General features: G+C 43.8%; 1 protein-coding gene across 2 annotated transcripts; it reads left to right on the top strand.

Annotated features, from left to right (window-relative positions):
• Window positions 1-1,742: 1,742 nt before the first annotated feature.
• washc4 (WASH complex subunit 4) lies at window positions 1,743-12,224 on the top strand. 2 transcript variants are annotated; one of them, XM_076170419.1, is made up of 33 exons: window positions 1,743-1,892; window positions 2,399-2,538; window positions 2,625-2,678; window positions 2,792-2,857; window positions 2,989-3,034; window positions 3,481-3,548; window positions 3,634-3,716; window positions 3,826-3,868; window positions 3,960-4,063; window positions 4,215-4,335; window positions 4,446-4,569; window positions 4,662-4,789; window positions 4,911-5,071; window positions 5,166-5,292; window positions 5,707-5,832; window positions 6,036-6,143; window positions 6,242-6,388; window positions 6,475-6,554; window positions 6,666-6,771; window positions 6,911-7,027; window positions 7,626-7,794; window positions 7,981-8,135; window positions 8,611-8,685; window positions 8,774-8,878; window positions 8,967-9,101; window positions 9,393-9,501; window positions 9,593-9,659; window positions 9,770-9,856; window positions 9,951-10,098; window positions 10,393-10,489; window positions 10,691-10,887; window positions 11,077-11,173; window positions 11,265-12,224. In XM_076170419.1, the coding sequence occupies exons 1-33, from the start codon at window positions 1,832-1,834 to the stop codon at window positions 11,327-11,329; spliced, it is 3,516 nt and encodes a 1,171-aa protein (XP_076026534.1). In that variant the 5' UTR covers window positions 1,743-1,831; the 3' UTR covers window positions 11,330-12,224. The 2 variants fall into 2 exon arrangements, with proteins under 2 accessions (XP_076026534.1, XP_076026527.1); XM_076170412.1 differs by having other exon boundaries at window positions 11,262-12,224.
• Window positions 12,225-13,236: the final 1,012 nt, after the last annotated feature.

Genomic DNA, 13,236 nt, shown 5'->3' with positions numbered 1-13,236 from the left:
AGTTTAACAGGGCAAAGACTTCAGCTTCAACTTATTTCAACCAAGTATTTGACTTTGGCATGCATTACTGGTGTGTTTTGTAAGCCGGTTTCAGGGTCATCTGATGGCACAAATTGCTTGCATTATCATTCTTCATGCCTGCGTTTCCCACAAGCAATACTGAGGCTGCATTGTCACACACACACAGATAGGGCCCTTCATTATAAATTCCTTAAAGATGAGCAGGTAGGAAGAAGCTGAGGGACCAAGTTGTCAGAGACTGCTGCTGTTATTCTGACACTCACATTCTGGAGGATATACACAGAATGGTCAAAGTTTAAGTAATACAAGAAGATTTTAATACTCATGTCAGTAAGCTGGTCAGTACAGAAAATATTCAGAATTCATCTATAACCAATTTGACAAAGCTGTCAATATGTTAAATATTATTCAAATGTGCAAATATATCTCGTATATCTGACTTCTACACGTCTGCATAGTTATGTTAGAAAGTTGCTGTGATGCTTCTTTTACTTAGAATTTTTCCATCACTAACAGTCCAACTTCCATAAGTAACTTAAGTAAACCAAAACATATCCAGACTTTTATGACTTTGTTTGTACCACAGGCTTACAGTTAGTTGTAGAAAAGTAAATGAATAAAAGTATCTTACCCTTAATGTGAGACCATCGGAGAAGAAGCAATGGTCTTGCAATCCCCCCGCTGACTGTGATTCTTCCTTGAAATCTCTTGAATGGTGTGTTGATCCTCCACGGTAGCATTATCCTAACACACACCCTGTAACAGTCGCACACACTCCTCATATCTCTTAGTCTGATTCACTCTCTCTGTCTGCTGCATGATTATTCAAATGGAGTGACGCATCGGCCTACAGCCTATAGCTTCAACCAAAAAGACTGCAGACACACACACACACACACACACACACACACACACACACACACACACACACACACATATTTGACAGTTCATTGTTAGGAGCATTCCAATCCTGGCCACTGAGTCTTGCAGCTGTGACTATTTTCTGGTCTTGTTGTTATAGTTGTTGTTGTTTTCACATCGACTGGCTGTCTCCAGGCCAAGGCAGGATTAGAAAGGAGCCCCAAAGGGTGGTAAGTGGTAATCTAATAAATGTTAATTTATTTGGAATGAGAAAGATTAGAATCCCTGGGAGCATACAGGGACCAGAATGGGAGTTTTTGCTGGTCAGGATGGATTGGCAAGGTGAAGTGTTTTCACAAGGTTAAAAGAGTATTAAGATGGATGGAAGAACAGGAAGCAGCCACTCAAATCGACAAATATGAACTCCAAACACCTGTATACAAGACGGCATCATCACCTAACATCTAGGAAATAGGGCCGTGGTCATGCAGACACATTTGGACGTTCAGCTCCTCAGTCTTAATCAGTCATGCAGTCACTCAATTCAATCACACCAACAAATGCCTTGACCCTGCAATATCTTGGACATAAGACTAATTCTCAATGTAATGTTTTTTATTTCAATTTCATTATAGTGTACATACATGACTTTTGGAAAAGAGGATTTATTGCCTTTATGGCAGTATATTTAATTACTATTGCTATTTAAAAGCTAATAATAATAACAATAATAATAATAATAATAATAATAATAATATAATTCTGATGATGATAATAATTTTATCCGTCCTCACCGATTCTTGACATAAAGTTAGTTCAAACATAGAGTTAATGGGACTCCATTTCCCACAAGCCCTTGCGTCAACTCCAACGCAGTCACGAGACCCACCATGGGATCCTTTATGTTGTGTTGTTAACAGAGGTGTTTTGGATCGCATCAGCCCGCAGTATGGCGGTGGAAAACATCGCACCTGATTGGGAGTTTGACCGCTTTGATGACGGCTCACAGAGTAAGTCCTGTTAGGCTGCGTGGCTCCGGAGAAAACCCGAATTAGCTGCCAATGCGAAGCTGTTAGCTCTTAGCTTTCCCTACTTCACATTCTCCTCTGCCCGTCAGCTCTGTCTAAGTGCTGGACGAGGCTCGCTTAAGTTCAAACATGGGAATGGACACGCTTGCTTGTGTTCTATGTTAATGAAGGTGCAGTGTATCCGTATTAGCTCAAGGCAGCTATTGTAAAGTGTACACGAAAAAAACATGTGTGACAGCGGCAGGTATCTCTACTTGTCATCACAACCAGCTGATCAGTTTTACAATCCAAACACATTCCCTGTTTGACAGCGGATCGGGCTAATACCTGGAGCGAAATCAAAACAAGTCTCACACTGTGCTTCAGCTTCTTCTTACGAATGGAACATAACACAGAAAAGATAAACGCCAATCGTGTTCTGTTGCTATCAGCCAAAGCACATTATCACTATCCGTCATTGTGAATGTCATTATACATCAAATATACAGAAATCCACACCGAGGTACAGCTGAAGAGCTATGAGAGGTTCCTGCAGGAGTACACCTCCCAGCTGAGGGGCATAGAAGAGGCGCTGGACGACTCCATAGGAGATGTTTGGGATTTCACCCTGGACCCCATTGGGCTGAAGGTAAACACTGAGAAGCAAAGGCAGGAAACCAAAGTTCTACACAGTTGAACCACCATGTAATTTCCTCCCCGGTTCTTCTCCATCAGCTCCTCCCGTACGAGCAGTCTTCCCTGTTGGAGCTCATTAAAACGGATAACAAGGTAAGGAAAGACGACTTGCACACACACACACCCAGGGGGGCAACAGGCACTGCGCCCCTCGGCGGGTCTCGAGGTCTACTGACATTTGTTACACTCATTACTGGCCCCTGCAGGTTCTGAACAAAGTCATCACGGTGTATGCTGCTGTCTGTAGTGAAGTGAAGAAGCTAAAATATGAGGTAAGCACAAGCACAACAGGGGGCGATTATGCACCTTATTTATATCATTTACATGCCTGAGAAACCCCCAACGGGATAATTGTGTCCTACAATAAATGCTAATCCTGCTGCGCCATATTCCTTCCCTCCAGGCAGAAACCAAGTTCTACAATGGCTTATTGTACTATGGAGAGGGAGGTAATATGTCACAGATCACTATTTGCTTTTGTTCTGGATAGTTGATACGGCGAATTCAACACACAGACTCATGAAGAAGAAGAGTTCTGAACAACTACATGCAAAAGCAGTGAAGTGACAGAGTATTCAGAGTAGTGTGGCATTCTTATACAATCTCCCAGAGTCTAGCCTATGGTATCACTTCACTTTCCTCCTTCACATCTTCCCACATTCATTTATACCTCTGCTATGACCCCTGGGGGCCAAACACTGTATTTCCCAGAGAGAGAGAGAGAGAGAGAGAGAGAGAGAGAGATCAAAAGAAAAGCAAAGCATAGCCTCTTCTCAAATACGTTCCACACGTGTAAACATACTCAAACCTTCTCAGTCAACATCCAAATTCTTTCCATCAGTTATCCTGCGTCTGTATTTCTTGACTTAATGTATTATTATTCTCTGTTCTGCAGTGTCGGACACCAGCGTTGTTGAAGGAGAGTCTCAGATTCAAATGGGCAGATTTGTCTCTTTCCTCCAGGTACGGACTGAAACATATCTTTTAGAATATACTTTGTCAAAGTAAGAAGCAAATATTGATGGCTGTTGTGTTTGTGGTTCGGTAGGAGCTTTCCTGTTTTGTGTCGAGATGTTATGAAGTGGTGGTCAACATCGTTCATCAGCTGGCTGCCGTCTACAACAGCAATAAGTAAGAGACTCAAATAGGAATGTTACGCAATAGCTCTGGTTACATTTGCAGCTATTGGGTGTTTGTTTACAGATAAACATGTACGAATGTTTGTCTTTTCATATCGTAGGGGTGCAACAAAAATCATTGAATCATCAGGTGTCCACTTCCAGGTAAGTTTTGTATTTTTTTGATGAGTTTGTTTGTTAGATCTTGGGTCGCTTGGTCTCTTTTTGATGTATTTGTCACACGTGTGTTTTGCAGATAGTGTATGAGCACCTGGGGGAGCTGTTAGTGGTCCTGCTCACCCTGGATGAGATCATGGACAATCACGGCACTTTAAAAGAACACTGGAAGATGTACAAAAGGTGAAAGCACACACACACACACACACACAACTCATCACCATCGCAACCAGAAAGAAAAAGTACGCATCAAAATACAAAAACATAAATAGCATGAAGAGTATGATTTGCACTGTAAGTAAATCCTTATCATGTGATTCCTTTCCTGTTCCAGGTTATTGAAGTCTGTGCATCATAATCCTGGGAAGTTTGCCATTCCTGAGGAGAAGTTGAAACCGTTTGAGAAGCTTCTGCTGAAGCTTGAGGGGCAGCTGCTGGATGGCATGATTCTGCAGGTGATGCCTTCACTTTCACATCATGATGCTGTGGCATTAATGACGTCATTCATCATTGTCGAACAACAGAAATGATTGTTTTGTTTATGGCCTGGTGGTTGTGGCTACAGGCCTGTGTGGAGCAGAGGTTTGATGATCCGGGAGAAGGAGTCGCCGTTTCCAAAAACAGCACCTTTGCCGAGGAATTTGCCTTCAACATACGCACCATATTCTCCAATATTGAATCCAAGATCGGTCAGTTTTTGTCTTGTCTTGTTTTCACACGTGGTTGATCTGTTCCTGCAATATCCAATTGTTTTATGTCTGCGTGTCCGTCTGTGATTCAGGTGAACCTTCAGAGATTGACCAGAGGGATAAGTACGCTGGAGTCTGTGGTCTCTTTGTGCTTCACTTCCACATCTTCAGGAGTGTCGACAAAAAGCTCTACAAGTCTCTGCTGGATGTCTGTAAAAAGGTGTTTTTGCGTCCCTCCTTCCTTTATCTGTCTTCTCCCCTCCCATGTTAGCTACTTCCATCTTATTGCAGTGGAAACATGTCTTTCATATGTGTTTGTTTTCATCTAACCGTTTCTGTAGGTCCCAGCCGTCACTCTTACCGCCAACATCATCTGGTTTCCTGACGCATTCCTTATCGCCAAGGTCCCGGCTGCAGCCAAACTGATGGATAAGAAGAGTCTGCAGGCCATCAAAGCACAGCGAGACACTTACCTGCAGCAAAGAGCACAGACACTCACCAAGTCAGTCAGTCAGCCAGTCAGTCAACACACGTTCGATTGGTGTGTATCACGTTTTCAGATTTATCAACAGTATGTTGTCTCTGCTGTCCCTCAGGGATGTACAGTCCTACTATGTGTTTGTGACCTCCTGGATGATGAAGATGGAGGCCATATTTTCCAAGGAGCAGAGAAGTGACAAGTTGGCGGAAGACCTTAATAGCCGTTGTAATGTCTTTGTACAGGTACAAACTGTTCATCTGATTATTTAGCTTATTAATTGAGTCAACAGTATCAGATTGGAGAGAATGTCAATTTCTTCAGGCTGGTATCATATCTATATACTCCTCCCATAGGTTTACATATGGAGACAAAGAGCTCTGTTCATCCTCATCATTCATGTGAACAGAGGGCATATTTTAATCTTCAGTCCTGTGCAACCATAAGTGGCTTCATTCATTCATCAAGTACGCTTTTATGATGTGTTGATGCAGCTCTGTCACTGTCAGGAACAAATATGGTGAAATAACATCAAGCAGCTGTTAAGAAATCGCACATCTGTCCAATCCTCTGTTCAGTCAGTCAGGGTATCTCTCGGGATGATATGGTAGCTTCAACTGCTTCCTTTCCACTAAGACGTGTGTTCGTGTCCCTCACAGGGCGTCCTATACGCCTACAGCATCAGCACCATCATCAAGACCACCATGAACATGTACATGTCCATGCAGCGGCCCATGACCAAGACCTCCGTCAAAGCTCTCTGTCGCCTGGTGGAACTGCTCAAGGTGTGTGTGTGTGTGTGTGTGTGTGTGTGTGTGTGTGTGTGTGTGTGTGTGTGTGTGTGTGTGTGTGTGTGTGTGTGTGTGTGTGTGTGTGTGTGTGTGTGTGTGTGTGTGTGTGTGTGTGTGTGTGTGTGTGTGTGTGTGTGTGTGTGTGTGTGTGTGTGTGTGTGTGTCATTACAAAACTTGTGCTCATCCCTCCCCTCAGGCAGTAGAGCACATATTCCACAGGAGGTCTATGGTCGTAGCCGACTCCGTCTCTCACATCACGCAGCAGCTTCAGACGCAGGCCCTCAACGCCATCGGCAATGCAAAGGTAAACAAACACGCAACGATTGTTCTGATGCATTAACCGAGGAGTCTGTTTTCATTTAGTATCATTTATTTGTTTTCATTCTGTTCTCCTCTCTGAAGAAAAGAGTGATCTCTGATAAGAAGTACAGCGAGCAGCGGCTGGATGTGCTGTCGTCCCTGGTGCTGGCAGAGAACGCCCTCAGTGGACCCAGCACAAAGGAGCGCCGCCTAGTGGTGTCCCTGGCACTCTGCGTCGGCACTCAGCTGGTATGTTGGGGAAACGTTGTTGTGGTTTACGTCAGACTTCTTCCCTCTGTTTTAATTTCTGTACAACTTCTTTGATCTTCTTCTAGAAAACCTTCAAAGACGAGGAGCTGCTTCCACTGCAGCTCGTACTGAAGAAGCTGGATCTGATTAGTGAGCTGAGCGAGAGGTGGGAGACGGTGTGATTTACGCTGGAACAACTCCACTTATCTTTTCTGATCATCATGTCCCTGTATTAAACACTGCCAGTAAAGAACACTGTGTTGTGTTTTCTCCTCAGAGTTAAGCTTCAGTGTGACTGCAGTTTCCTGTACTGGCACAGGGCCGTGTTTCCCATTTACCTGGATGACGTGTACGACAACGCTGTGGATGCAGCAAGAATGCACGTAAGCACAAGACTCACAGCAACGTGACCTCAAAGATCGACTATTTACATTTTCAGACAGGATTTGGGTTTGAAATATTGTTCGTTCGTCTTCATTCTTATTGCATGCCTGATCTTCTGTGTGTGATTTGCCTTGACAGTACGTCTTTAGCGCTCTGAGGGACAGCGTGCCCACCATGTTGTACGCCAAGCACGTGGAGTCATGTGATCAACTGCTAGAGAGCTACGACAAAGAGATCATGGATGTGTTCAACGAGGTGAGTCATGGATTTCGTCATGTTGTGACCGCCCAACCACACACACACACACACACACACACACACACACACACACACACACACTCACACTCACACTCCCTCCCTCACTCACTCACTCACTCACTCATTCACTCACTCACTCACTCACTCACTCACTCACTCACTCACTCACTCACACTCACACTCACACTCACACTCACACACACACACACACACACACACACACACACACACCTTTCCAATCCTCACCTCCAAGACTTGTGATCAGATGCCGGCTTCCTGTTGTTTGGCTTCACACCTTTTGAAAGCAGAAGAAGAAGACAAGAAGACGAAGGTGAAGCGCATGACTCACCTTTGCCTGTTTCCTGTCACAGGAAGCAACAGTTGCAAAGAGCTGTTTGTTCGCCTCACAGACCAGACGGGTGTTGAGGAAGCGTGTAGCATTAAAAATGAACCCAGTGACAGACAGACACGCCTCTTATCAAAGACACAAATATCTGAATCATATACTTGCTTAACATTTGTCCGACTTTGATGCTTTGATGCACTTTAACCCGTCATAAGCACGTCTTCACTTCCACATTTCTGACTCTTGTAGCACCTGCTGGACAAACTGTGTAAGGAGATCGAGAAGGACCTGCGGCTCTCCGTCCACACACACCTGAAGCTGGACGACAGGAACCCCTTTAAAGTGGGCATGAAGGACCTGGCCCACTTCTTCCTTCTCAAACCCATCCGATTCTTTAACCGCTTCATACACATCAAAGGTGCTTAAGTCTCAAATGCTCCCTTCGTGAGAGATTCATTATTTCTGCTGCATGGTTTCTTCTCAGCCTGCTCCAAAAATACAATGGAAGTCACAGAACTGTGTCATGTTGCCACCTGCTGGAAAACATCAAGAGTTCTTTCCCTCATCTGTGATCTCTGTGCCTTTGTGTTCCATGTCTTTGCAGCCTATGTGACACACTACCTGGATAAGACTTTCTACAACCTCACCACCGTCGCTCTGCACGACTGGGCCACCTACAGCGAGATGAGGAACCTCGCCACACAGCGCTACGGCCTCACAATGACAGAGGCCCACTTACCCAGCCAGACCCTGGAGCAGGTGGGTGCTCATCATGAAAATCTAGCATTAGAGCTCTGTTTAGATAAAGGTCATTACTACTTAGCCAGGAATGTGGCCAGGAATAAGGTCGATGATAAGAGCAGAGCGAAGAAACTGACGGTCAGCGTGACATAAATATGAAGTTTGTCAGTGAGTTAGATTGCCTGAAATGCTCCATAACAGGAAAACAGATCCCAAATTATCCCTTACAGGAAAATGGGAAACTTCTGGCAGGATATAGGCTCTGACACACACACACACCCACAAATAAAAAATAAATGCATGTCTGTCATAAGGAAAGCTCAGTGTGTGTGTGTGTGTTTGTCTCCATGAACTCAGGTCATGTGTGTCCGAATTGAAGGAGTTATCAACCTTTCACGTTCGTCTGTCTACTAATTATCAGGAAATTACAATAACATTATCGCCCAGTTAAGTGTCGATGGTCATCAGTGGATGATCCGTATGTTCTTATTAGGGTTTGGATGTTTTGGAGATCATGAGGAATATCCACGTCTTCGTGTCGCGCTACCTGTACAACCTCAACAACCAGGTGAGTCCTCCTCCCTCCCTTCTGTAGCTTTCCGTAGAGTTCAGGTGTTGGTTATGTAAGTTACACTGAGATAATTTCCGTGCGACAGATCTTCATCGAGAAGGCGAGCAACAACAAACACTTGAACACCATCAACATCCGCCACATCGCCAACTCTATCCGGACCCACGGCACCGGCATCATGAACACCACGGTGAGTCAGACGCTGCGTTCCTCCTGTTTCCACTGGGACTCCTTTCCATAGATGTAAATGTATTAAATGTTATTTCTGTCCCTCTCAGGTGAATTTCACCTATCAGTTCCTACGCAAAAAGTTTTACATCTTCAGTCAGTTCATGTACGACGAACACATCAAGTCCAGACTCATCAAGGACATCCGCTTCTTCCGAGAAACCAAAGACCAGTCGGATCAGAAGGTAAGAGAAGATCCAGATCCAATCGGCAGCAAAGAACAGTCGCATATCATCATGCATTCATAAATAAAGATGTGTTTAACATTCTGTTGTAGACTGAAGGCTATGGTATCACTTTAATAACAAACTCCTGTGACCTGATCAACTTCTGTGACCTTTTCCCTGGAACAAGTGAACAGTGATTCCTTAGAGGAGCAACTGGCAAGAGAGCGGTTACACTTCTCCAATCTTCTCTCTGCACGCACACTGTCAGATTCAGTTTAACGTATCAAGGACATTTTCTCTGACTTCTAGTACCCGTTTGACCGAGCAGAGAAGTTTAACCGCGGCATCAGGAAGCTGGGCATCACTCCTGATGGACAGAGCTACCTGGACCAGTTCAGACAACTCATCAGCCAGATTGGTGGGATACTTAAATATGCATAAATCCTGTCAACCCGTTCTTTTCACACTCCACTGAACCGCCTGTCTTATCTAATCACGGTTGTCACCAGGTAACGCCATGGGCTACGTGCGCATGATCCGCTCCGGAGGCCTCCACTGTTGCAGCAGTGCTATCAGGTAAAGGAGATGTGTGTTGCTATAGCAGACCTGTATCTGTGTCTCAGCGTAAATGCCTCTGAAAGGATTGAATAATAATCTTGGGTGTGTGTGGCACGTCTGTCTTGCAGGTTTGTCCCTGACCTGGAGGATATAGTGAACTTTGAGGAGCTGGTGAAGGAGGAGGGTCTGTCAGAGGAAACCCAGAAAGCTGCTGGGTTTGTATTTCTATGTTTAGATGTCCTTTAGTTAGACGGACAGCCTGTTCCCAACGCCCCCGCTGGAACATTTTCCTTTCCTTTCCCTTCTCAGCGTCTTAGACTCGGTCCTAGGCGATCTGACCAGTAACTCTGCCGAGGGGACGGAGTACTTCAAGATGCTGGTTGCTGTGTTTGCGCAGGAGTTTCGCAGTGCCAAGAACATGCATCTGAGGAACTTCTACATGATCGTACCTCCTCTGGTCAGTCACATGTCCCCTCAAGTGTTTATTTAGTTTTGTGGTGCAATTTCTGTTAAATAGAGCTCACAATCCACAGTGAGTGTCTTTCATGCTCTTGATTCTTCACACTTGCTTGCACAGGCAATACCAAAGTATCAGTCTATATAGCTGTAATGGACAAAGCCCCCTCTCTCTTTTATACACACACATTAACAGGCTGCAATCGGGTAAACACAGCCTGGTGATTTGCACTTACATTTCCCTTTCCCTCGTGAGACTGAATGGCTCTTTATACACAACATTCCCCTCCTTTAGACGGTGAACTTTGTGGAGCACTCCATCAGCTGCAAAGAGAAACTCAGCAAGAAGAACAAAAGCGGAGCTGCTTTCACAGATGATGGCTTTGCTATGGGTGAGTGGGCAGAGGCGGTGAATCACACACTACTGAGAGAACAGACATGAAGTACAGTAGGCACAACACAGCGTCCATTCTCATTTGCTTCAGATTTGCTACTGTTATAACTCTCCTGGTCTCTCTCTCTCTCTCTCTTTCTCTCTCTCTCTCCCTCTCCCTCTCCCTCTCCCTCTCCCTCTCTCTCTCTCCCTCCCATAGGTGTGGCGTATATCCTGAAGCTGCTGGACCAGTATCTGGAGTTTGACTCCCTGCACTGGTTCCAGGCCGTCAGAGATAAGTATAAGAAAGAGATGAACGCCGTGGCGAAGGAGCAGAATGTCCAGTCTGCCGGCCAGGATGAAAAGTTGCTGCAAACTATGAACCTCACTCAGAAGAGGCTGGATATCTACCTTCAGGTACAGTCGGAAGCTGTGTGTCACGGTTGCGGCCGCCTTTTAAAAGCCCCAGGCAGGCAGTTCTGGGGGTAAAACAATCAAAGCCTTTCAAATGTGTGTTTATGAAGCAATGAGGCTGATCACTGTTGTGTGCACTGTTGATGATGTTCTGATTTCTCACACTGCACTCCTGTATCACATCCACTGCAGGAGTTTGAGCTACTCCACTTCTCTCTGAGCAGCGCCCGAATCTTCTTCAGAGCAGATAAGACGGCAGCAGAGGAGACGCAAGAGAAGAAAGATAAAGGTCAGCTCACGTGGCGTATTCGTGATTAAGGTTATAAAAGATTCTGCTTGTTTCTTGAATCACTTCAATGCCATTTTCTTTTTCCCAGAAGAAGCTGTCAAAGCAGGAGGCGGCCCTGCAGATGGCGCCACCTCGATTGAAGGCGTGTCTAAGTGACACACAAATGATCAGAAGTGTGAAGAGTCCTTGAGCACCAGACTGCACTGAAGAAAGACTGGAATTTGGAACATAAGTCACAGTCAATGAAAAGATACTGTTTAAAGACCAACATGTGCCGTGACAAAACATTCATGGGACACAACATGTGGTGTAACACATAACAATCCCTTTCTACCTGATGAACTTTTGCTCTGTCTGCCTGGATAGATTATTTTTCTACAGTAGAGGCCTCAGCTTTGCGTTTCCTCTGCCGTTTGGGGAGAATAAAAAGATAAATATCTAATTAAACTGTAAGATTCAGTGCTGGCAGTTGGCTTTGTTGTTATTGTTGTGGTACTTAACTACATCTTTGTTAGTGTATTAATTGTAGCAGCAGTATGATTGTTAATGGCCTTAAACGGCAGCTCTATTCTTAAAGGAACGCCTCTGTAGAGGTGAGCAGAATGTTTTCAGTGCATAGACATCTTATGCTTAGGTGCCATATTTATGTACTGCTAATTTTATCTCCATTTCCATTTCCTACATTCCACAAGTTGATGGTGTTTGTGCCTTTCGGAGATGTTGATAGCTGTGTAATGTTTTAAGAACAATGAACTTGAGAGAAATAACCAATCTCAACACAAGTGTCCCGATCCTGTTTGTTGCAAACTGTTAAAGTTGACTAAAATCATGACAATTAGGATGTTGTTGGCCCTTGCTGATGGAAATGACTTTCTATGAATTAAACTCAATTCAACGCCTTGCAACATAAAACTGAGTTTCTCTGCCTTTTGTCCTGCACTGGAAGTCTTCACACTGAGTTAATGTGGTAATACCAACGGTTCTATACAAAAAAAATACATGTCCAATTGTTGTTTGTCACTTAAATTGTGTATCGAATACAAATCAACACAAGTGTTAATTGATGCCATTTTTCCAACATTTTCTGTTGATGAACGGCTCGTTGATGAACACATGGAAAAGCAACAAACAAGACACGCACAGTGATTCAGGAAAGCCTTTTATGCTTTAATACAAAGAAAAGCTTAACTTCAGAAAATACAAGATTGGTCTTTTTTTCTCCTCAAATTATTATCAGTTTTTCCTTTTCCTAAGAAATGCTGCCGCTGTTCAAACAGCTTGGATTGAAACACATCCCTTCTTTTGCTTTGCACTCAAACTTTGGGGATGATCTGTTTTGGGCTGAGAATCAGGCCTTTCCTTGTACAACATTTGAATTTTATCTTTTTGATGTAAGTGCCCACAGCACCATGTGACACCCTGTCCAGCAGATCCAGAAATGTCCTGTTACATGTCCACATATTGCATCCATGCTCACCTCATAAAAACGAGGTACAAGGCTGGGCTAAATTTCTTCCAAAATAGATGTCATGATATATATATATATATATGTGTGTGTATATATATACATATATATATGACATACGAGTCTATAGCAATCATATATACACATTCATACATACATATTCAACATACTCATTTGTGATGCTAAGAAACAAAAAATGTACACAATTATTACAAAATTGTAACAAAGACTGGAAAGTGTTTTGTTTGCTCTGCAGCAACAACACAGTTGTTTAGCCTCTGTGAGGACTTGTCCACTTTTGTGGAAACCACAAGTCTCCGATTTGTGTCCACATTTGGTTTGCACAGAAATCACAGATAGACAAAGGGAGAGCTGGACTATGAGACAGAGGAAATGGTTTGGTGGTGCATTTTTAAAGAAGTTTGAGGAAATTATTTGAAGAAAGGAGAAATGATAAGGAGATGGAAAGGGATGCATGTGGATAGGTCTCATGTACCCAACCCCCATCCAAAAAGAAAGGATAAAGAAAATATAAGGGAGTGTTTCCACATAAAAAAAAAGCACAAAACAAATTTTGTGTTCTTTTATTACTAAATAT

The sequence above is a fragment of the Genypterus blacodes genome, unplaced genomic scaffold (genome assembly GCF_046128005.1).
Source record: "Genypterus blacodes isolate CSIRO-AG114 ecotype Tasmania unplaced genomic scaffold, CSIRO-AGI_Gbla_v1 ptg000015l_1, whole genome shotgun sequence".
NCBI classification, from domain to species: Eukaryota; Metazoa; Chordata; class Actinopteri; order Ophidiiformes; family Ophidiidae; genus Genypterus; species Genypterus blacodes.
This window is presented reverse-complemented; position numbering and strand designations above follow the sequence as displayed.